This window comes from Lepidochelys kempii, chromosome 14 (assembly GCF_965140265.1).
Source record: "Lepidochelys kempii isolate rLepKem1 chromosome 14, rLepKem1.hap2, whole genome shotgun sequence".
In the NCBI taxonomy this organism is placed as follows: domain Eukaryota; kingdom Metazoa; phylum Chordata; order Testudines; family Cheloniidae; genus Lepidochelys; species Lepidochelys kempii.
The window spans coordinates 13,735,304-13,757,462 of NC_133269.1; the positions used below are offsets into that span (position 1 = coordinate 13,735,304).

The following is a 22,159-nucleotide window of genomic DNA, read 5'->3' on the forward strand; positions in this document are numbered from 1 at the left end:
GGGGCTGACAGGCTTAAGGAGCGGACACCAGCCACCTCAAGCCAGACACCCTCTGGCTGGAGGCAGGGGGAAACAAGGTGACTCAGGCCTGGGGACCCCATGAAATGTCACACACACAAGTGGGATCTGATTTTTTCTCGGGAGGAATATTGTGCTTTCCATCTAGACGACATTAAACATCCACTCATGCTACCCAGTCGCTTTTGCCCCTCTAGCACGCTATCACTGCCTTTGGGATGGGGAAGCCCAGTCTGGGCCTGCTCCCAGGCCACACATGGTGGCCCCTCTGGTCAATGTAAAGGCAGCCTGGACAGAGGGCTTTAGCTGAGACTGCCTGTGAGCTGACACGTTAGCCATGTTTATCGTTCCATAGGAGAAGATGGTGTTGACATGCCCACGTCCCCCACACAGGCAAACAACAAACCATCTCCAAAGAGCTGCCAAGGGAACATAGGGTGACCAGATGTCCCGATTTTATAGGGACAGTCCCGATTTTTGGGTCTTTTTCTTATATAGGCTCCTATTACCCCCCACCCCCTGTCCCAATTTTTCACACTTGCTGTCTGGTCACCCTAAGGGAACATAGTTGGGCAATGGCAGAAATTACCCCAAGCAAAGCCAGAACTGAAATCCCCTCTGTCTGCTCCACGGGCAGAGGATCTGCAGGCCAGCCGTAAGCAGGATGCTCCTCGCAATGACCGCGCAGGGGCCTGGCTCAGTCAGAAACAGTCCTTGTCCTTCAGAGCTCAAGGCAGCAAGTCCCTGGCTCATTCTTTTAAAGAGACAGCCCCCGTTGCTTTGACACTGGGAACGGCTCAAATTCCTGCTCCCCAAACTCACCCAGAAGGCCTAGCAAAAGATTCCAAGTGGGGGCAAGCAGCAGCTGAGCATTGCTGAGAGGTCCGACAGACTGGGAGCAAGGCCGTGCTGGAGAGAGCTCCAGGGCGGGAGGAGGGCGTTCACAACTGGAGGGGGGAAGCAGAAGGGCATTTCTCAGGGAGATTCTCAACCCTGCTCCAGACCCTCTGTGCCTCTGCACTGGCATGCGAGCCAGAAAAAGCCTGAAAATGACTGGGGGAAAATGCCCCGGTACAGTCACTGCATTGGACCACCGTAAGCATCTCTACATGCTGGTTCCCTTGCAGGACCTGGTGCAGGGGATGTCCCAGGAACATGGGGTGTTGCCCATTGCACCAGGGAGTCTGGGCTGCAGCAGCCCAGAGGCTGCCCAAGGTGGAACCCCAACTGCTCTAATTTACACCAAGGACCATTTTGCCCCTTGTAGCAGGTCAGAATTGGGAGGGCACAAAAGTGGCTGAAAGCCACGTGCAGGCACAGCACAGAGTCTCATCCCAGATATGGGGAACAAGACACAGGAGTTCTGGGAGGAAACCGGCATCCCTGTGATAGATGCTTTATAAATCCATCCAGACACACGCATGGTTTCCAACACCATAGCGTCAGCGGGCCTGATTCCCCACTGCCCTGCCCTTTGTGTAGCATTTACACTGGCACGACGTGGGTGAGAAATGCTGGCAAACCAGAATGGCAGCATTGTAAACTCACTTGGCAATGGTGTAAATGATGACCCAAGGTGTGAGGCAAGTGTGAATGCCAGAGATAGGGCAGCTATAGAAAAGGGATGGGTCTGGATCCAGAGGCCAGGCATTGCTGTGACGAGGCTTATGGGCAGACGGTAAAAGACACAGAAGGGGGAAGCAAAGCCTTCTTCAAACTTAGGAAGAGAAATAAAGGGTAAAGCCCAGACCAGTGTCCTGGGAAGTCAGAAGCCCCACACCGAAATACACTAGAATATTTTATTGTTTTACAGCCAGTTCATGTTTTCCTACATTCAGTTACAGCCATGAAGTCTCCGTAAACCGTGCTGCTGCCTCTGCCCCTTTAGAGAAGTGTGAAACGTGTACACTAACGAGCTAACAACTGCCCGGCCACTCCCCCTTCTTAGTCCCATCACCCCTCCCTCTGCTGTGTTAGTGTCTCAGCGTCCTCCTCTCCCTCTGCACCGGGGTCTAATGGAGTTGGCCTGGAGTCCTCAAAGTGAGACACAGCTGGCACTCAGGATATTAACCTCACACTGTCCCCAGCCTACAGTCCCAACTCATTAGCCCCTCCTCCCCCACTCCAATGTATTTCCCACAGAGCACCGCAGTCCTGGCAGGAGAGCTTCGAGAGGCTGAAACTGGGATCCAGTAGTTGAAGTTATCCAGGCCTGTGTGGGTTGTCTCAGAAGGTTTTGTCTTGTTGAGTTTAAGGGAGATGGGGTCAGGCTGGGAGGATCTGCACCAAGGCCGATGAACACATGGGGAACATCCACAAAGGATCAGCGTTCCAAAGGTCAGTGCCCCATGGAGAACAGTTCAGATGACAGCATCAGCGGAAAAGTGTTCCAAAGACCAGCACCCAAGCAGAGTAACATCCAGGTGACAGCAGCAGAGAAACCGGGTTCCCAAGAGTGACACCCAGATGTGGGGGAGGAAGACATCTGGATAAGGCAGGCAGAGAAGAGGGTCCCAAACATTAGCATCCAAATAGAGGAACATATGGGTGACAGCAGGAGAGGAAGAGGATTCTCGGGATCAGAGTTCAGTCATCCCCAGGGCCATGGGGAAAAGCATACAGGTGACTGGCAGAGGAAAAGGATTCTAAGGGGTACTCCTCCTGTCCCTGGGAACATCCTGACCTTCAGCAAGCGTTGGGGCGGCAAGTTTCAGCAAGTGATTGCACCTTCCATGCAGATTATAGAAGGATTCCTCTATCCCACTGATGGGCCCAGGATGATCTCTAAGAGATCTACAGTGACTAGAAAATGTCTGTTAAGATGCTTCATACTGGGCTCTCTGGGTACCAGCATATGGTGCTGGAGAGAGGAGGACCCTAGATAATTAAAGCCCTTTCTTAGGGACCCTCCATCTACTCTGCAGATCATGGGAATGCCAGCTGATGACAAGAGTGCCCTTATTGCCGTCAAAGGCAGATCTAGCCATCCTTTACCTGCCATGCTGGAGCAGGTAGTTCTATAGCACTTCAAGCAAGGAGATTCATGCTAACTGTGTCTCTGTAACCTGGGCAGGTGTTGGGTTAGGAGTTGCAGGTGAATGGTTTCCTCCATCACAACTAATGAACTGTTGCCCACAAGGCCTTTGCTTGAGAACACGCAAAGATTTCCATAATAGCTGGGGATGGGACAAGACAGACTACATGTAACACAGATCCAGAGACTTCAGAGGAAAGGGTTCATCACGCCCTGTGAGGCGGGGGGAAGAGCAGAGCCTGTCAGTGGCAACAAAGGCTGAGGCAGGTTACTGGGTAGCTGTGGAAACGGCCCTGCGCCGGCCTGCGGGAAGGCACTCATGGAGACGGGGAGGGTCATTGGGATGCTGCTGAGTGGAAGAGGGAGTGAAGCACTGTAGGTCATGGAGTTCATGGTCATCCCCGTGGCCATGCCTGGCACTGGGGAGCTGGTCCTCATCTGATTGAGCGTTGGTTTGGTCTGGTCACTGATGCTGAATGGGTTTGTGGGAGAAGGTGCACTGAGACCTGTAAGGAGAAAGTACACAGCATCATCAGGCATACAGCCTACAAGATGGGAAGTCAGGGGATAGGGTTAAAGGTCAAGGCTAATCTCTGGTCTCAAAACACACTGCTATTAAATTCAACTACTAAACCGATGAGTCAGGAACATTCAGGGTTTGACTCAACCCCAGAAATTCAGAGAGAAGACTGAAAAATTTAGCTTGAGAAGTTAAGTTCAAACCAAAGTTTCTGCCTTGAGTTTCAGGCTGACCTCCGTTTCCTGGCCAGGATCAGAACTGTAGTGTGGTTTTGTTTTTCACTGTGATACTAAGGGCAGAGCTCAGCCACTGTAGGTGCTACATGTTAAACCAAGTCATTGTGAAAATGTTCCCACTGGTCCGCCCACCATCCTTTTGTGGCCTTCAGCTCATGAGCCCCTCGAAAGTCCCACCTGTCATCCTTACATAGCCCGCCAAGAGCCTCAGGGTACATCTACACTGCAATGTAAGCCCAGGGTTAGTAGAATTCAAGCTAGCAGACCCTGGGTTTGTTAACTTAGGGCTTGAGCATCTACAGTCATTTGTAACCCCAGGTTAGGAATTGCTGAACCCTGGGTCTCCCAGCCTGGGGCTCCAGCATCTACACTGCATTGCGCAGGCCCAAGTTCAACCACCCATATCCCAGACTTCCTATCACCCTCCCAAAATGTGGCTGGCTCTAGCCTTTTGTTCGTGGTGCAGCGTGGGAAAATCTGACTGTCCACCAAACTGGACAACGAAAGCTGGCCTATGGGACTGTAGGATACTTTTTGCAGATTCCCAGAGCACAGGTTCAGTGGGGCTGCGTTTACACTGCAAAACAACAGGGCTTGAACCCTGGGTCCCGGGTTGACTCAGGCTCGGACCCTTCACCCCGTGGGGTCCTGGGACACTGGGTTAGTGCAATTTGTGTGTAGACAGAATGGGGATTAGGTTTGAGGTTTAACCTGGGCTTATGCTGCAGTGTAGGCATACCCTCAGAAACCACCCAACATCCTTCAGTGGCCTTTTTGACTGGGCCCTGCGCCCCATGACCCACCTGACAAAAATGGATTATGAGTCTTCAGGGTTGCAGGGGCAACCACCAAGGAGTCCAAATTCACCAGGGATGAGGCAGTTGGGCCAAGAAAGGATTCTGGAGTTTTACAATCTTTCCTCTCTTTGTCGGAGTCAGTAAGAGAGTCTCCTAAGCCCGCAAGATCAAAAACGTCTGTGTTCTTAACTCCATTCTGCTTGGTGCTGGGAATCAGGTCACCAAACAGGTCCAAATCTAGAACAAACAGCAGAGACTGAATAGCATAACCAAGATGGGATCATGAATTTCAAGAGAACAACAGGCAGAAGTGTGGACTGTCACGTGAGAGAGAAGCAGAGACGTTGCCTCTCTCTTCTGACTGTTGTGTCTTGAAGAATCACGAAGCACATTCTTGGATTGCCTTCACAAACACTTCCCTTTTATCTGGGACAACCTTTCCTTAACACAGAAAGTTGCTGCAGGGAGTCTAGCTCAGAAATAGCAGTCTCGGCTTCAAGAACCTGCACCCTCTGTCTACTCAGCAGCAGTTTGCAGCATGCATTGTTGCCAGACTCAGAAGACAAATGTCAATGGAAGTTTGCCCCATCTGATCCCAAGTATTTCTAGCTAATGGAAAAACAGTAGCTTGCGCGGACTCCACCTTCACCCATGTGCAAACACTTCGGGATAGTTAACCCTTGCGTCAGATGTCTAACACAGAGATGACGACAGTGAGAGACTTTGGGGCCAGTAGCCATATGATATGGTAAGTTATAATCATGCAGATGTATGCCACAATATGAAACAAATATACCCTCCCACAGAGCCCCAGGGAAGCTCCCACCCTCACCTGCAGACACACCTGCCGACTTCCCCATTGTTCCGCAATGCCCTATTTATCCTTCCGGCCCCAGCACCCCTGATCTGTTAGGACTCTCTTACCAACAGGGCTGTTAGGCTTGATAGAGGATGGGGCCTGTGAGCTCTCATGCTCCAGCTGCTCGGTCGGCTGGGGTGGTTTCGCAAACAAGTCAAAAGTGACATCACCTGAAGCTGAGCGAAAGAAAGGAGACAGACAGACAGACCCAGAAGGGAAGCAAGGGGAAGGAAGAGAGGAGATGAAGGAAAACAATAGAGGAAGGACAGAGGGAATCAATTTTTAAAAGGGACAAAAACGAGGCAAGACGAGCAGAGATGGGGAGTTAGGGGTTAAGGAGAACGTAGAACACCAGAGAGAGGGAGAAAGGAACGAACTAGGTCAGTGAGTCCTGAAGCAGCCTGTATGAATGAGCCACCAAGTCCAAATCAGTGACCCACTGACCAACCAATGCCAGTGGATGAGACAGAGAAACTTAGCATACAAGGGAGGGCCCACTTCATGCATGCCATCCTCTGCAGCCCGGCAGGCTTCCCTGATTGTTAGTGCCTCAGAGGGCAATGGGAAGGTATGTTCAGACCAATCCCAGACCCGTAGGGACAGGCATGCCCCATGACTCCAGAAATCTGTCACCCTTCATTTCTATCCTGAGGCCTGCATAGACTGAGCAAAGCTAGCAACCCAAAGAAGTGCCAGTTACCTGAATTCCTTTCTCTAAAGGAAAGAATCATTGTTGAGAAATACTTAAATTCTGAGCTCTGTTGGGCAGGGGCAGGGACCATCTTTTGTTGTGTTTGTACAGCACCTTGCACAGGGGGGCCCTGGTACCATAGCTCCAAAGCACAATGGCAATGCAAATAATACATAAATAATCATCATTAATTAATAATTAAGGAAAGGAAAAGTTATTCACTAGGGGCTAGACTCTGATTTCATTCACATGGATTTAAATTCAGAGTAATTTCACTATGAATATATGTCAGTGTAAATGAGATCAGAATCTGGCTTCTTTTAAATACCCATTCCTCCACTGATTTCAGGTGAGTTACTGCAAGTTTACACCACTGTAACTCAGATCAGAATCTAGCCCTAAGAAATTTGTTCCCTCAGAAAGTATTCTTTGTCTGCAAATTTGTGCTTCTATTCATTGTGGCTCTGTTTCCCCCATGTAGGCCTTACCAGCACTAATATCACACTGTGTAGTCCAACTCTTCTAGCTTTCTTTTCCCAGAGGGACTAATGTAAATTCCTCCATCACACACTACTGTCCTCCTAGGGGTTTCTCCTTTGGGCATTGCAAGGGCTTTCACCATACACTGGACAGACCTGATCTGTGGTTTTGTTATTCTTCTCCCAGGGGGCTGTACCGTTTTCACTACAACTCTATTTTGAGTATAGACATGGCTAAGAGTGGGTCTATGTCTACCAGTGTGCTCAAGATTTAGGCGAAAAATCTGTTACATTCTCCTCCTCAGGAGAGGGGATCAGAGTGGAGTTGGCAAAGTGGACCATCAAAGACATTCCCTGGGAAGGAAATACAAGATGCAGGTATTGGCTGAGATTTTTAGAGGATCAGAGGAAACTGGATCCCAAAAGAAGATGTGATGGTAAGTATCATGAGGATGGCAGGAAGAATGATCCCGAGCTTCAAGTAGCAATGGAAACTGATGAACAAAATGAGCTTCTCTTACCTGCCCTGGGAGGATTGTCAACGACACCTCCCCAAGGATCAGCAGTACAAGTAGCATCAGCGGAAGCTTTAGAAGGTGGGGATGCCTTTACCCAGGCATCTGCTGATGACAGACTTGAAGAGAGGGGGGTCTTCTCCCAAGGGTCAGAGGAGGAGATTATGGGAGGAAGATCCCAAGGCCCAGTGGAGGTCTGGTTGATAGATGCTGCCATCTGGTTTAGAGGATCCCCGGAAGCAGCCGGGATTGGAGCCCAGGGGTCTGCAGAGGGGCCCCAAGAGGCTCCTGCTGGTTCCACATTGGACTTGAGACCTGAAAGACACACAGGAAGATGTGGAACACAGGCAGGGAACCATTCAAAGGCACTGCAGAGAGCATTGAAACACAGCCAGGGGTGAGGCAAAGGGGCAAATAGGTTAGAGAGGAGCAGGAGAAAGAAAGAACAGAAAAGAACAGGTAATCAAAAAAGAAACACATAAAGCAAAATGAGGCCAGAAGGCAGGGCGCATTTAGTAATCAGCCCATGTTTACCATTTGTCACCCTTCTTCCTTCATTTCTCGTTTCTGTTCAATAGCCCAGGTGTGGTTAAAAGCTGCTATGACAATGCAGTGAGTGAGCAGAGGATAAGGGGAAAGGGCAGACAGAGAGAACACAAGCAAAGATTCTTACTGTTAGGTTTCCCAGAATTGGACAAGGACAGAGCTGGAGGGGAGAAGGTTCTGCCATTCTCCCAAGCATCAGCAGATTGAGAGTTGCACCCACCTGGAATATCCCATGGGTCAGCTGAAACATGAGTTGAAGTTACTGGCACTGGTCCAAAAATGTCTGCCAGCTCCACAATAGAGGACTAGAATTGTAAGGAGTAAAAGAAACAAGTTAAGGCTCAGGGATACCTGCAAGGCCTCGTCCGATATTGCTCCTGCAGCGAAAGGGGCTACTAGAGGGGTTTTTCCCAGGTAACCCCAGACCTCACCCTATACTTCCTGCAGAGAAGCAACCTAACCTTAGATCTGGGCAGGAATGGTCTGATTTGGCTCCTCTCAGTAGTCAAGAAATACGTCATTTAAAATCTATTCCAGCTAAAGCTTTACATGAATGCAGTGCTCACGCACAAAGCCAGCGGGACAGCAAGGCTAGCTGAACTCTTCTACTTATAAAGAAAAGGAGGACTTGTGGCACCTTAGAGACTAACCTGTAGAGCAGAAACAGGGCAAGTGTCTCCCAGCCTGTTCAAACCCATCCTGGAGGGACAATCCAGGGGTAATTCAGTTTCCCTGGTCAGGCTGCTAATGAGGTGTGAACTGCTATGGGGAGTCTTTTTTTTTTAATCATGCAGACATGGAGAATTACACAGAGATCACCAGATCAAGTCACATACACCACTGAACAGCCATCAAGGAATAATCCCTTTGCTCATTACCAATCTAGGATAGATTTGAACCAGATACCAAGAGATGAAATGTTCTGTACCCCATTATATATCTCCACAGCCATCCAGACAACCAGCTAAAGCTTTTCACCTGACTTTTCTTCATCTTCTCCTCTTCTTCCTCCTCCTCAATACCCGTGTGGGTCTCTTCCAGTGCCCTCTGTAGCAGTGAGTTCTCTCCTTGGCATGCCCTCACTTCCTGCAGTCAAAATGGACAGTGCATATGTCTGGGATGTGAACAGTAAAGACACAGGATAAAGGATCACCGATGTGCACTGACTCTCTGCAGAGAGACCAAGGGCAGGGGTTGCTGTGCATTACAGTTTTGGGCATTAGCCAGCGGCCAATTACTGATGTATTTGCACATTTCATGATAAATCCACGGATAGGAATATTCAGTGCACAGCTTTAAGAGCAGTGAACGTAAGTTTACAGCGAAGCAGGCACCAGAAGCAGAAGGACTGGGGTACACCACTTCCCAGGAAGACACCAAGCAAGGCAGAAAGTTGCACAATGTTTAATACTCCAAAGGTCCATTTAGAAACTCATGAAGTTAGAATCCAAGAAGAGGAAAGTGCCCTTTGATCTGCTGCGTGTGGGGTACCTTCTCATGCTCCTTTTTGCTCAGGCTGAGTGCTATCTGCAATTGCAATTCTTCATCTGTGCTGGTGGCTGGAGGAAGTGGCTGCTGCCAATGAAGGAGAACTGAATGAAATTGCTTCTTTGATTCGAGGTCTCTGTATTTGCTACCAAATTATCCCCTTCCTTGTAACCATCTTTCTTTCAATCCCTCACCTGTTATACAGTAAGTCTTTTTATTCAGTCATTTATCCATTCATCTGGTGCTACTCTTTCTTCCATCTAGCTAGTCAACCACCGATCTTAATGTCTATTCTTTCATCCATCCATCATCCATGCACCAATCCATCTGATCTTTCCTCCATATACTCATCAATCAGGCTCTCTTTCCTTTTCCATCCAGCCATTCACCCATCCACTGTTTTGTTTGTCTGTTCATCTACTCTTCTAGCACTCTGCCCATCAATCCATTGCTGGAGGGGCTGGTTTAGAAGCTTCTGGTTTGAAACACCAACACCTTGAAACCACAGGTTTGAATCCTGGCACAGTTGACTTAGCCCTTCACATTTTTTAGATACATACATGTAGCTTCTTAGCAAAGTCTTTGAGGTGAGGCCATAACACCAACATCCCATCTGTACTACATGAACATAAAAGATCCCATATCACTTTTCTTAAGTCCTCCCACTGTGGTGCCATAAGCTGGCTGCTGCGCTCCACCTCAGAGGTGGCTGCACTTCAGTGACGTTGTCTTGTAAAGCACTGTGGGATCCTTCAAGATGAAAGGTGGTACATTAATGTAAGATGTTGTGTGTCCACTATTATTTGACATACAAACACCTTGCCACTTCAGACTCATCTGGGCCCGATAAGATTCTATCTTGCATTGTGTTTATGGTTATAACTTTTCTTTAGACTTTTAGCTGCTTGGCTTGTCAGGCCTCTAACCATACAGCTTCCCCAGTGACACTTCTTCCCCTTGCTGAGGTCAGAGCATATCAAGGGCAGCCCTTGCAAAAGCTAAACACTTTGCATACTGCTCAGGAATTCAGTGGATATTTCTGCTCTTTTATCTCCAGGGGAACATCATTAGCAGATCTTCCCTTAATAACATTGATAAAGAGTAACAACAGCTCCTAGCATTGCTATAGCAATTTCTAAGGATCAGAGAGCTCTACAGGTGTTACTGGTTAATCCTCAACACCCTTGTGATGACAGCATTATCCCCACTTTTCAGATGGGAAAATTGAAGTGCAGATGGTTAAGCAAAGATCTTATAGTTCAGGGGTGGCCAAATGTACTGATCCCCTGAGCCGCATACAACAATCTTCAGAAGTTCAAGAGCCAGGGCACACGTGCCAAGGCTCCAGCCCTGCGGGAGGTTCCTGACGGGGCTCAGGGCTTCAGTCCTGCTCCTGCTGAAGTCCAAAGACCCCCCTCCCCACTAGGCAGAAGCCACTACCCCACCACCCCGTTGCAGGCAGAGGTCCTGTGCTTCCCCCTCTTCCCAAGTCTGGTAGTTGGAGAATGGGGGGAAAGACATGGGGGGCTCTGCGAGCTGCATTTTAATGGTAAAAGAGCCACAGTTTGGCCACCCCTGTTGTAGTGTATTAGTGGTACAGCCCATAGGACAACCCAAGACCTTACTCCCAGTCACATCCTTACAACTGTGGACCATGTTTCTTCTCTCAACCGATGATAAAACTAAACAGATTTATGTGCTGCAATAAACTCCGTCCCTCCTTCCATCTCATCACTAACTGCTGGAACAGCAGTGGTTCCAACTTCATCCAATAGGCACACAAACAGCCCACTGAAATACTGCTACTCTGCATGTTGGAAAATATTCAGATCTTGTCTTCAGTGTAGAACGCTACCACATTGGGGGCCTCATTATACCACGGATCAGTCTTGCAGTGGGGGGAGGACCAGACTGCATTTTGACCATGTCCCTTCATGCTGAAAACTTGGATTTGGTGAACATACAGTTTGGGCCCTTCTCCACTAAAAGGTCAAACATGCAGATGGGACCACAACTACCAGCCACACCTATTCACAACCCTACAGAATCCTTCAGCAAGGCCTGATGGTCTGTGAAAACTCATTGGCGCTAAAGCAGCCAGGAGCAGTGGAGGAGGGCTATTCTGCATGACACAGTTTGACCTAGATGCAGCAGTGGCTCTGGGGTCCCATTACTTGGAGTGGGGGGCAAGTACTTTGGGACCCTGGGAGGTCACTATTTTAGAAACAAAACAACCTTTCAGGAGCCCAAGGGCTAGTTAGACCCCTAGAAACTCTTGGATTTTAAGAGTTTAAAAAAGGAAAACTTGGCTCCTGTGTCAATGGTTAGCTGTGAAAGGATGAAGACTCACCACTCTGTCGCTGTTCCATTGTTTAATATTGGATAACTTTGTACATATTTTGGCCTTTTTGACAATAATGTGGGGCCCCTTGAAGACTGTTGGAGGGAGGAGGAGAAACAAATGTCCCCTTTGCCTACCCCCTTCCCCGGTTGTGCCTGGCCTACCTAGATGGGTGGTTCTAATAAGCTTCTCTTTGACTAGCACGTTCCTTCAGCACTAACCACAGCAGCTTCCCTGATAAGGTTTGGGAAGCTACATCTCTGGGACAAAAATAGGGACACAAGTTCTCTGAAGTCCATCCAAGAGCTTCCAGGAAGGGAAGGGTGGGAAATGGTAACTATTTTGCTCAGAAACAGGGATGGTGACCATGTAGGTAGCAATCATATAACCAGCCAGGCCTCCAGCAACCGTGGGTGGCTCCAGCACAAAGAGGAATGCTAAGGCCTAGAGCCATGCCTGGCACAGGGACAACTTCAACCACCAGAGGCTAAGCCAGGAGAAGGTGTTTGAGAGACATTTTGGTCCAACCAAGCTTAATTTAAACATAGACTACAGTGAGGCGGGAAAGCCCTGACCCTGGAGGTGTCACCCAAAGTGTCCCTCAGTGGCTTTGTCCTCCTCAAGTATCATCAGTATCATTAGAGAGAGGCAGTGCCGGTTAGCGTTAATCTCAGCCTGTGTGTTTGTGTGTAAACAAACAGTCACTGCCTGGAAAGGGGGAAGCAGATCAGCTGATAAGAGAGCTGGGGAAAGTACATGAAGGACACATGCTCTAGGCTGGGATTTTGGGCCTGACTCTAACATGATGAATATAACAGTGAGACGGGAACCCATTAGGTTATCTTGTCTCCCCTCCCCTCCCCCTGGCCAAGGCAGAACTGCTTTCTATGATGTCTTCCAGAGCTTTGTCTAGCCTCATTTCAAATGATCCCAAGTGACTTAATTAAACACAGTCATGTGGAATAAAGTTAGTCATCCGATGCCCACACACTAGCACAACTGCATTCAAATCACAGCTAGAGTCACCAGTACATGGACCAGTTCTGCAGGATGTTTGCAGTTCCTGGTACAGAACCCATTCTCCCCAGGGGGACACAGGTTCCCCCTGGTATCTGCCAAGGAAATAACAGAATCACTCTGGGCACATCAGCATAAAACCTTCATGGTTAAAGTAACAGAATCAGAGTAATTTATACATGAAAGACAATGGGTGAAATCCGGACCCCATTGAAGTCAATGGCAAAACCCGCATTAACTTCAATATCATCAGGATTTCACCCAATGTATTTAGAGCAGCTGATTACATATGAGCTGTTCGGAGTCCTGATTCCACATCTCCAGACGGAATTCTATTTACCTTCTTTGAAACCACCTGATGATACATGTAAAGGGACAGCGGCGTATTAACGCCGAGGCCAACAAGGCCTAGGCCTAGGGCGGCAAATTTGCAGGCGCGGCAAATTTATAATAGCAGCCAGAGGCTGCTTCCCCCAGTGCCGGTTTGTGCCCTCTGCCCCTGGCTCCGCCCCAACTCCACCCCTTCCCTGCCCCCTCCCTGCCCCTATTGGTCCCCTTCCCCAAATGCCCGTCCCAGCCCCGCCTCCTCTCCTGAGCACGCCGTGTTCCCCACCTTCCCCGCTCCTTTGCGAACCTGTTTCACGCACAAGCACTGGCAGGGAGCAGGGAGAAGCAGGACCCGGCGGCGCGCTCAGGGGAGGAAGCAGAGCGGAGGCAAGCTGCGGGGGGGTGGGGGGGTCAGGGGGCAATTATTTCTGGGCCTAGGGGTGGCAAAATCATTAATCCGCCACTGGAAAGGGACCATTCATCTTCAAGGCAACCACACAGAAGAAAGGGTTTAGATGGACCGCATCTATCTTTCTGAGACCGTGTGGTATTGATTTAAGATGTACTGGTACAGCGCACACACCAAGTCCTAGGCTCACTTGTATGCACAGTATATGAAATGGGCAACAACTGTGCAATAAATCCTCATCATGCCACAATATGTTGGCGTGCTGTGTCTGCATGGAGCAGCCAGTGAGAAAACAATACTGTGCACACTAGCATGCGGGTTGACAGAGCCTAGAAATCTCTCTCTCATGCCTTACTACCATGATCCCATAGACTCAGAGACTTTAAGGCCAGAAAGGACCATCATGCTCATGTCGTCTGTCCTGCACATCGCAGGCCCCCGGACCTCACCCACCCATTCCTGTAATAGGCCCATAACCTCTGACGGAGTTACTGACGTTCTCAAAACTTGATTTAAAGAATTCAAGTTACAGAGAATCTACCATTTACTCTAGTTCAAACCAGCAAGTGACCCGTGCCCCACACTGCAGAGGAAGGCAAAACATATCCAGGGTCTCTACCACTCTGACCTGGGGGGAAATTCCATCCTGACCCCAATAAGGCAATCAGTTAGACCCTAAGCATGTGAGTAAGACCCACCAGCAAGACCCCTGAGAAAGAATTCTCTGTAGTGACACAGAGCCCTCCCCAGCGTGAGTCCCATCTCCAGCCACTGGAAATGTTTGCTCACAGCAGTCCTGGATGGGCCACATGACATTGCAGGCAATCACACCACCCCGCAGGAGAGAGGCAGCAAACATTACCTTCTCAGCCTCCTCTCGACTCATGGCTAGTGCAAGCTGTAACTGCAGCTCCTCCTCTCCAGTCGTCTGGGGTCTTGCCTGTTCCAGGTCTGAGGCGTGCTGAGGGGACGAGGAAGAGGCTGAGATAAAAAAAAAAGAGGAAGAATTCAGATTGAAGGAGGAAGAAGAAAAACAGAATCTCTGGAGCTGGGATGTTTCTAGGAGTCAATCCGCATTGATCACTACCTTCTCCTCCTCAACGGGCTTTTCTGCTCTCCCCTCATTCCCACCACCCAGCTCACGCTACAGGACCTTCATGCTCAGCAACTGCCCTAAATGCTTGGGAAGCTGCTCCTCATGTCACTGATGTCCCAGAGCACTCAGAGAGACAGTCTGCCTTTAAAGAGCTGGAATTCAACCACCAGCCTGGTTAAGGAGAAGGGTGGGGATCGGGGTCAGGATGCAAATAGAACAGTTACCCCCCAGGAATAAAATTGTGTTTTCCGGCAGGGATCCTGTTAGCACAAGAATCTCTACACAATGGCAGGGGGACTTCACCAAAGCAGGCAGCTCGGTGGGAGGATAGGAAACGATCAGAAAGTATTTGAGGCTGATATCAAAATAAGCAGCTGCTAGAGAAAGGTTTTAGAGTTGCAACCTTCTAACATAAACAATCCCCCAGTGTTTGAGATGGCATCTGTGAGGTGCTTCCTTCAGTTCCGTGCTCCGAGTGCCTTGTTCACCCATCAATAGTAATGCCTTGAAGGCCGGGAGCAATTCAGACTCTGTGAGATGTAGAGTCCCAGCCTTAACTTTTACTCTCCAGAATGCTGCACGTGAGGATGGCCCAGAGGAAGACCAAAGGTCACCTACCCCATGACATTAGAACAGGAAGAAACCTGTGTCTGCTCCACAGTGGAGACTACTGGCCATGTGGCTAGAAAGTAACCGATACGGATTTTGAGCCACTGCCCTAAAAGACAATGTTCTGGACAGGACTGCCAGGATAGACAAGAGCAAGCCCAGACGTTTCTTCTGAACTTCAGACATCCAGTGATCCACTGCCCTTGGGTCAGAAACGCCCACACTCTCCATACCACCCACGGTCTGTAGCACTATAGCACTTACAATTAAAGGATGATGGAGACCCCCTCGGCTTGCCATAGTCTTCTCCATATTGCGATGTCCGCCTGCCATAGGAGAGCTGCTGGCTGCTGCTGATGCCCGTGCCCTCAATGGACATGCGCTCTTTGGTTTTCAGGGCATGAGCCCTTTCCTGCTTCAGCCTCTCCTCATCCTTCAGCAGGCCCATGACCTGCTTGACTTTCTCCCGCACGTTTATGCCTTGGTCCTTGCCATCGCGGTCTGTGTACTGGAAGTCTTTCAGAGTCTGAATGGTGTAAAGGTTCTCCCGGCACTGATGGGCCACCTTCTCTGATCCAGTTTTGATGAGGTAGTCCAGCAGGGTCAGTGCCTTGTACACATGGCGCCAGTTCTTGCCACTGTCATTCAGCCGCCTCCAGATCATCCCCATGATCTCTGCAAAAGCCACCGTGTTGAAGGTCAGATCTGCAATCTCAGACATCAGGGAGCTGGGTGGGCCCCAGGAGTCATTGGAGGTCGCCTCACGCACTTTGATCTCCGCCTCCGAATAATTGTGCACAATGTTTTTTACCTGCCGGCGCAAGGCAGAGGTAGTCATGGCTGAACCTTGCAGAAAGTCCACAACGGGCAATGAAGAACTGAGGAATAAACAGTCTGGGACCCAGGGGGAAAGTCACCGTTCCAGCTTCACCAGTGAAAGAGCTCTAGCTCACTAGGTTTCACGTTGATCTGGAAAACAGACAGAAAGTGTTAAATACAATCACCAGTGAAAAGGGGACCCAGTCTGCATTCCCAAAGCACTTCTGTTGCTCTCTGGCAGCACCTGCAGTAATTTTCACCTTTAATGTGTATAATCAAGACATATTAAATGTAATATGAAAAATTATAATACTTCTATTCCATACATCCATGTATTTTGTGACTTAACCTTGCTACCTACTGCAGCTAAAGGCAAACAAGGTAAATTTTTATTTGTTCGAGATGAATCCAAAGGAAAAATCATATAGAAAATAAATAGTCAGTTCTTATAGTTTCTCCAGATATCTCCTCTTGTATTCTACGGAAATATTTGGATTGGATTTTACCATGTGGTTCTGCTCCTAAAAGTAACTGTCTAAAAATGGCACCTTCTTCCCCCAAAGATCTGCTTCCTCTATGTACAGAGTCACACATAGTGGCAAAAATAGGTGTGTACTGTTTTCTCAATGGAAACACACTATGGGAGAGGGAAATGGATTCCATTCTGTTGATTCTATGCATCATCAGAATTGTTAACTAAGTTCCAAATGCATCTGGGTTCAATTCTCCCTTTAGTCGACATGGTTTTTTATACTGGTGCTGATGCCACAGAAGGAAAAGAAAACCAGCGTGACTCTCAGATCCCAGTGTGCATTGGCAGAGCTTGCAGTCAGAAAACCAGCCACCTTTTTACAAGTAAACTCAGCAAATAAGCTGCTTTGAGAGGCAATAAATATGGAATCCCCAGCTGTTGTTTTCCCAATCACTTGTCGAACTGGGATTCTTCTCCTGGAAATTATCCATGGCCTTCTCCTGTTAGAGAACAATTGGCTCAAGACTGAGGATTAGCGCATCAATTTGGATAAAATAAGAACCTTTCACCCCAACAAACCTGTACCCCCACACTCAAACTACCATTCTCTGAGCTTGTATGCTGGTTCTGGATCCCAGCAAGGGAAGCAGGTGCTGAAATGCCACAAGAGCCTATTCTCATGATATTTCCTATCAGGAACAAAGGTGCTAGAGATGACAAGATTTCTGACCCAGTTCCGTGCACCCAGGCATTCTGGGTAAGCATCCCAAACTCTACAGTGCTTAGGCAGTCAAACTGATCCTGAGAATGTTAAGGTCTGAGAATGCTGAAATTTGTAGAGCCTCTCTATGCACCAGGGGCCAAATCATGGCTCCACAGAAGTCAACCGGAGCTTTGCTATTGGCATCAGCGGAGCCAGGGTTTCACCCCAGACTTTGGGTTCAGTTACAGTCTGATGCAGGAATTTTTTTCAGGGTATATTTCCATCCTGCATCTTTGTAGAGAAATGACCGGCAGGTTCACCAAACCTTTTCCTCTCTTTCCTAGTTTCTCTCACGGCATTACTGAGGTAACCCCTTGTTCTGGGAATGGACACTGATGGGGGCCATTAAATCTGAAGGTGGGATATGCCAAGCAATACTTCCCCTCAGGGTCTGAGCACAGGCATTTCACAGAGCCCCTGTTGCCTGAAGCACAGGAAGATAAAGTCTGGACCTAGTATTTAGTGGTGTATCTGAAACAAGTGTGGTGGTTTCAATCCAGCTCCTGGGTGTCCACATCTCACCTGGTGCTAACTGTCCCCACTGTTATCAGTCTCAGCAGAGAAGCTGAATGCAGCCTGGGTCATGGAGACTGAGTTACTCTCCATCTGCCCTGGTAACTTCAGGCTCGGGTCATTCTGGTGCAGGAAACTTAGACTACTCTTGCCTGTCCTGTAACAATAACCTCGAGCACTTCACACACATTAACTCAATTAGTCCTCGCCAGAGCAGGGAAAGGCTGCAATCCTCCCTTGACAGAAGGGATAACTGAGACACGGAGGTCAAGTGACACCCAGCAAGCCAGCGGGGCAGATCAAGATGAGAACACACAAGGCTCTGACACTGGCCTTGGGCTCAGCCCACCAGACCACATGGCCTCCTGCTGCCACTGTGCCCATCCTGCAGATCGAACGGAAGGCTCCAGCTCCTTTCAAGAGCACAAAACTCCCTACAAATTCTTTTTTAAACAAGTGCATTCCCCAAGCGGGGTCTCTGTCATGTTCCTACCAGGCTGCAGCCCACCTAACTGCTAATGTTATATCCAAGCAGAGGTAGCAGGAGAGAGGGGGCTGGAGGGAGAAATTAATTTGATAGAGGGTGGAGGTGGTGGGTGCAGAAAGATAAGAACATCTTACTTTGAATTTTCTTTTGAATGAGCACAAAGTATCTCTCTCTCTCTCATGCACACACACACACTCTAACACACACACGGGGGTGCAGAGCAGCTAAGCCGTCCTCCAGAGTCCCAGGGACAGGACTTGCACATGTAGAAAGTAACCCTCAGCCCTGTTGCAATGAAAAGACGATGCATGTTACAATGAGGTTTTCAAAGCTGTGTCAACAGTAAGGAAATTGGGACCCATGACTCTCCACCAATGGTAGTGACGGTGATGGCTGCAGCGTAGACAGGGTACTGATGTTTTAAAACGGTCATTTAAATCTAGTCTGAGTAAGCTGCAGGACCCCAAGGTTCTGGAAGGGGAGACAATCAGGGCAGGAGTTTCCCCCACTCCAGTTCTCTGGTGATGGAGGGAGCGTAAGGATCCTGTGAGCTGTTTCCTCCTTCTTCTTCCTTGGGAGAAGGGCAAACCATGAATTGCAGAGCTACCCCAATGACCTCTTGGTTTGCTTGTGCTCAAGGCCAACCTTTGCTTTCTAGCCCCACTCCCTTCACTTCCCCTGCTTCACTTCTTGTGCTCCAGCTAATGTACGCTTGGAGATCACTGCACAGCACTGCCCACACTGCCCCAAAGAGAAGACACAAGTCTGACCTGTGCTAGAGATCCTCTCCCAATTCCACACTCTGACTGGGTTTACCCCTGACCCTGCACTCCCAAGAGTGGGGAGACACAGTGGTTTCAGTCCTCACCTCCTGGATTGAGAGGCAACTATGCTCCCCGGAATTCAGTTGCTACATCTTGTTTTCATCCTTACCCTTCCTAAGTGACTCAGCTATAACCTCCATTAGGGAACCTCATTTTCTCCATGACGGAGTCGGGGCCGAAAATAGCTTCATGTGAACACACCCACAAAGAACACGCATCTCCCACCACCTTCCATTAAAACCAGTCAGGTCCTACAATTGCTTTGAGAACACCTTAGATCTGGACAGGCCCTACTTCTGCCTGGCTATGGCCTGGTTAACCCCATGGCCATAGGTGAAGATCAGGCCACCCACCCACCCCCAGCCAGTGTAGGCATCACACTCACCGAGGCAGAGGGAGAGGAATCTGCAGAGATGGCTCACAGGGCTAAAGAAGTTTCTTTCAAGATATTTCCCTGTATTGATTTCCTTTCACAGTGCAGCCCAGCTCAACCCGCCTACTGTCTTTAGATCTTAGGGCAGCTAAATGCCAGTAAAATGACTGCAACCAGAGACAGCAGTACCCGCCAGGGGTGGGGGGAGACGGTCACTCCTTACTGCTTAAAAACAACCGAGCTGATCAAGTTAAGTTCTTCACGATCAAGATCAGCACTTTCCCTTCTGACTGCAACAAGGTTATTGATGAAGTTCCACCTTCCCTGCTAGCGAATGCTAGGCTTTTGCTGATTAAATTCTCCCTTGTATCAAAGCCTCAGCTCGAGACATTCCCTTCTGGCTCCCAGCAGGTTCCCTCTTCAGTAGAAGCCCCAGGTCCGGACATTCCCAATGTGCCAACTAGCACCAGGATTGTCTCCAGCCGGCAGCATGAGCTGTCCCTACAATTATTCACCTGCTTGCAAAACTTCCCAGAAAGTTTTCAGTTTTTATGACGTCCAGAAACACAGGAATGAAAGGAGAAAAAACAAAAGTCGGACATGGGTGGCGACCTGGAGCAGGCAGAGTGTTTGTGCCTGGAGCCCTGCCAATGGTGTTAAAAGCAGTGAGTTTTATCAAACACAATATCCCCAGGAATATAAAGGGAGTGAAACAGAAACCGTGTGGTAGATAAGGCAGCACCAGGCAGCCTCATATGGAATTACTGCAGTGACCTTGAGCAGAAAGCCGTCAGGTGGGGAGAAGGACACAGTGGCTCGGCACTGAACCAAACTGCAGGGTCTCCAGCAACCAGGGAGCTTTAGTGATCCCAGCAAAGGGGAAAAGAAAGTGTCTCGGGAGGCAAAGAGAGAGAGAGACTGGAGCAAGAGGAGGCAGGGAGGGGAGAGGAAGAGAGACAAGTAATGATTGGGGAAGAGTGGCGGGGGCAGGGGGCAGACTGAGAGGAGAGAAACAGGAAACGGAGAGGGAAAGACTCAGGGTGACAGACAGGGAAAGGGCAGATGTCAGCAAGATGAGGATGGGAGAAGGAGGAGAGAGAGATGGGGAAGAGAAGAGAAAGATGGGAAAAGCCTTGTTAACTTTAGCAAGGTGCACGGCCCTCCCTCTTGGAGAGAACGTTGCCCAAAACAGGTGAAATCCAAACAGCAATCAGTATAACAGTGCGAGGAGTCAGCCCTCGGCAAAGGCTCCATCACAGGCTGCTTTACCCTGTGCCAGAGATGCTGCTAATAAACCCGCAGCCAGGTTCCAAAAGGCCATTGCCACTGGCTGCTCCCTTCTTGGTATGCCCCACTGGGCGCCAGGCTCACAGGCTAGTACCCAGTGCTGAGGGAGGGAGATAAGTTACAGGAACTAGGAAGGGGTCGGCTCTTCTTACAGCTGACAAAGATAGAAAGGGAGGAAAAGACAGAGCAAGAGACAGGGAGGGAGGGGGAGAGACAGGGAGTCTGGCTGCGAGACCAAGGGTGAAACTTGCCAAGAGCCCAACCAAACACTCAGGTTCTGAGGAAAATCCTACCCAGCATGAAATCAAAGACAGGGGCCCACCCTGACGTGTTCATGTAACTACATGCAAGCACACACAAAGCACACCCTTACCCCCTCGGCTGCATATGCCTCCATTCGGATCTGCAATAGCTTGGGGAATTACATAATCCCCCGGGGATCTTCTTTTCCCTTCCCAGACGTCTGGAACTCCGGGCCCTTCTCCTGCGTGGAGGGTATTTCACAGGCAGAGGGGCACCACCGCTTCAAGAGAACAAGGGACCCCAGGGCAGGTGTCCTGAGGGGAGGCCTGAGCTGAAGTCAGCCAGCCTGCCCGGGGAAGTCTGTTGTACTGAGTGGAAGTGGCCACAATGCTCAGATGACCAGTGTGACACCAGGGATGGTGGGGGGAGGAGACAGGGAGGGGGAGTTGACACCAAGGGAAGGGGTTGGGTTTAGGAGCTGGGGCTACACTTCAAGGCTCCCCTGTGCTGTTCTATCCATATGGTACTGAATCCCTTGTGTGTGAACACCCCCCACCCCACAGTCACCACCATCCAGTACCCCAGGGAGCTTGTGGGGGGGGGGGGGGGGGAGTAGGGGAGGCTTTGCCCTACCTCAGCCATCCTGAAACAGACTCATCTCAGAAACTTCAGGCAGCTCACTGCAGGAGGACCCGAGCTCTGTTGGGGAAAAAAAAATTCCTACAGCTTTGCCAGACTAGTGATGAAAATCAAAATGTGCTTCACTGCAGTCTGAGATACTCCAGCATCCAGAACCTTCCTCCCCACCCCCACCCTCCTCCAACCTGCCATCCAGTCACCTTCCTGCTTACCACAGGATAGCTCCTGTACCTGGCTATGGTCCCCAGACATCCCAGCTCCGCAATGCACAGGGAGAAGGAGTCTTACTTCTGGCACTGGCTTCGTCCCTGTGAGTCTGAGCAGCTTCCCCTCTGCAGAGTGCAATCAGCAGACAGTGCTCCGATCAGCCCTTATGCTGTTCCCTGCAGATGACTGTCCAGGCTTGGTGCAGGTTCAATCCCAGAGTTCCTAAATCCATCCCATCCAGCAAGGGCTACATCCCCTCCTCGCTGCTACCCCCAGCGGTCCTGAGGACCCGGCAGTGTGTGGACGGGGAGAGCTATGTTGTAGTGTAGATTATCCCCTGCGACTGTCAGAAATCTCTCTGCTTCTTGCACACGCTGTGAAAGTTGCTAAGCTGGCTGGGCAGGTCTGTCTCAGCTCTAACAGGACACAGGCAGGATTGGCTGCTCTCATTAACCCCTTCAGGACCACAGACTTTACAAAAGCTCCCAGTTCTTATTGTCCCAGCGATGATCTGCCACCGTGAAGCCTAGGGGGCTAGCAGAAAACTCCC

The 22,159-nt window shown here is 49.6% G+C and overlaps 1 protein-coding gene across 7 annotated transcripts; it reads right to left on the reverse strand.

Annotated features, from left to right (window-relative positions):
- Positions 1-1,803: 1,803 nt before the first annotated feature.
- Positions 1,804-21,957, reverse strand: EPN3 (epsin 3). 7 transcript variants are annotated; one of them, XM_073310768.1, is made up of 11 exons: positions 21,691-21,957; positions 21,397-21,462; positions 15,247-15,951; positions 14,140-14,258; positions 9,187-9,267; positions 8,674-8,781; positions 7,916-8,000; positions 7,156-7,464; positions 5,530-5,640; positions 4,612-4,842; positions 1,804-3,558 (listed from the first exon to the last, which is right to left on the reverse strand). In XM_073310768.1, exons 3-11 carry the CDS (start codon positions 15,818-15,820, stop codon positions 3,242-3,244), a joined length of 1,935 nt encoding a protein of 644 aa, XP_073166869.1. In that variant the 5' UTR covers positions 15,821-15,951; positions 21,397-21,462; positions 21,691-21,957; the 3' UTR covers positions 1,804-3,241. The 7 variants fall into 7 exon arrangements, with proteins under 7 accessions (XP_073166869.1, XP_073166868.1, XP_073166870.1 ...); XM_073310767.1 differs by having other exon boundaries at positions 21,634-21,957; XM_073310769.1 differs by having other exon boundaries at positions 21,615-21,957.
- Between the last annotated feature and the right edge of the window lie 202 nt (positions 21,958-22,159).

What these genes read in the sequence shown, in the direction of transcription:
- EPN3 (XM_073310768.1), bottom strand. Translation starts at nt 15,820, where the DNA reads ATGACTACCTCTGCCTTGCGCCGGCAGGTAAAAAACATTGTGCACAAT. An exon ending in GTCGAGAGGAGGCTGAGAAG is followed by an intron (nt 9,268 to 14,139) that starts GTAATGTTTGCT and finishes CATTGGCAGCAG; the next exon opens with CCACTTCCTCCAGCCACCAG. An exon ending in TGACCCATGGGATATTCCAG is followed by an intron (nt 7,465 to 7,915) that starts GTGGGTGCAACT and finishes TGTGTCTTTCAG; the next exon opens with GTCTCAAGTCCAATGTGGAA.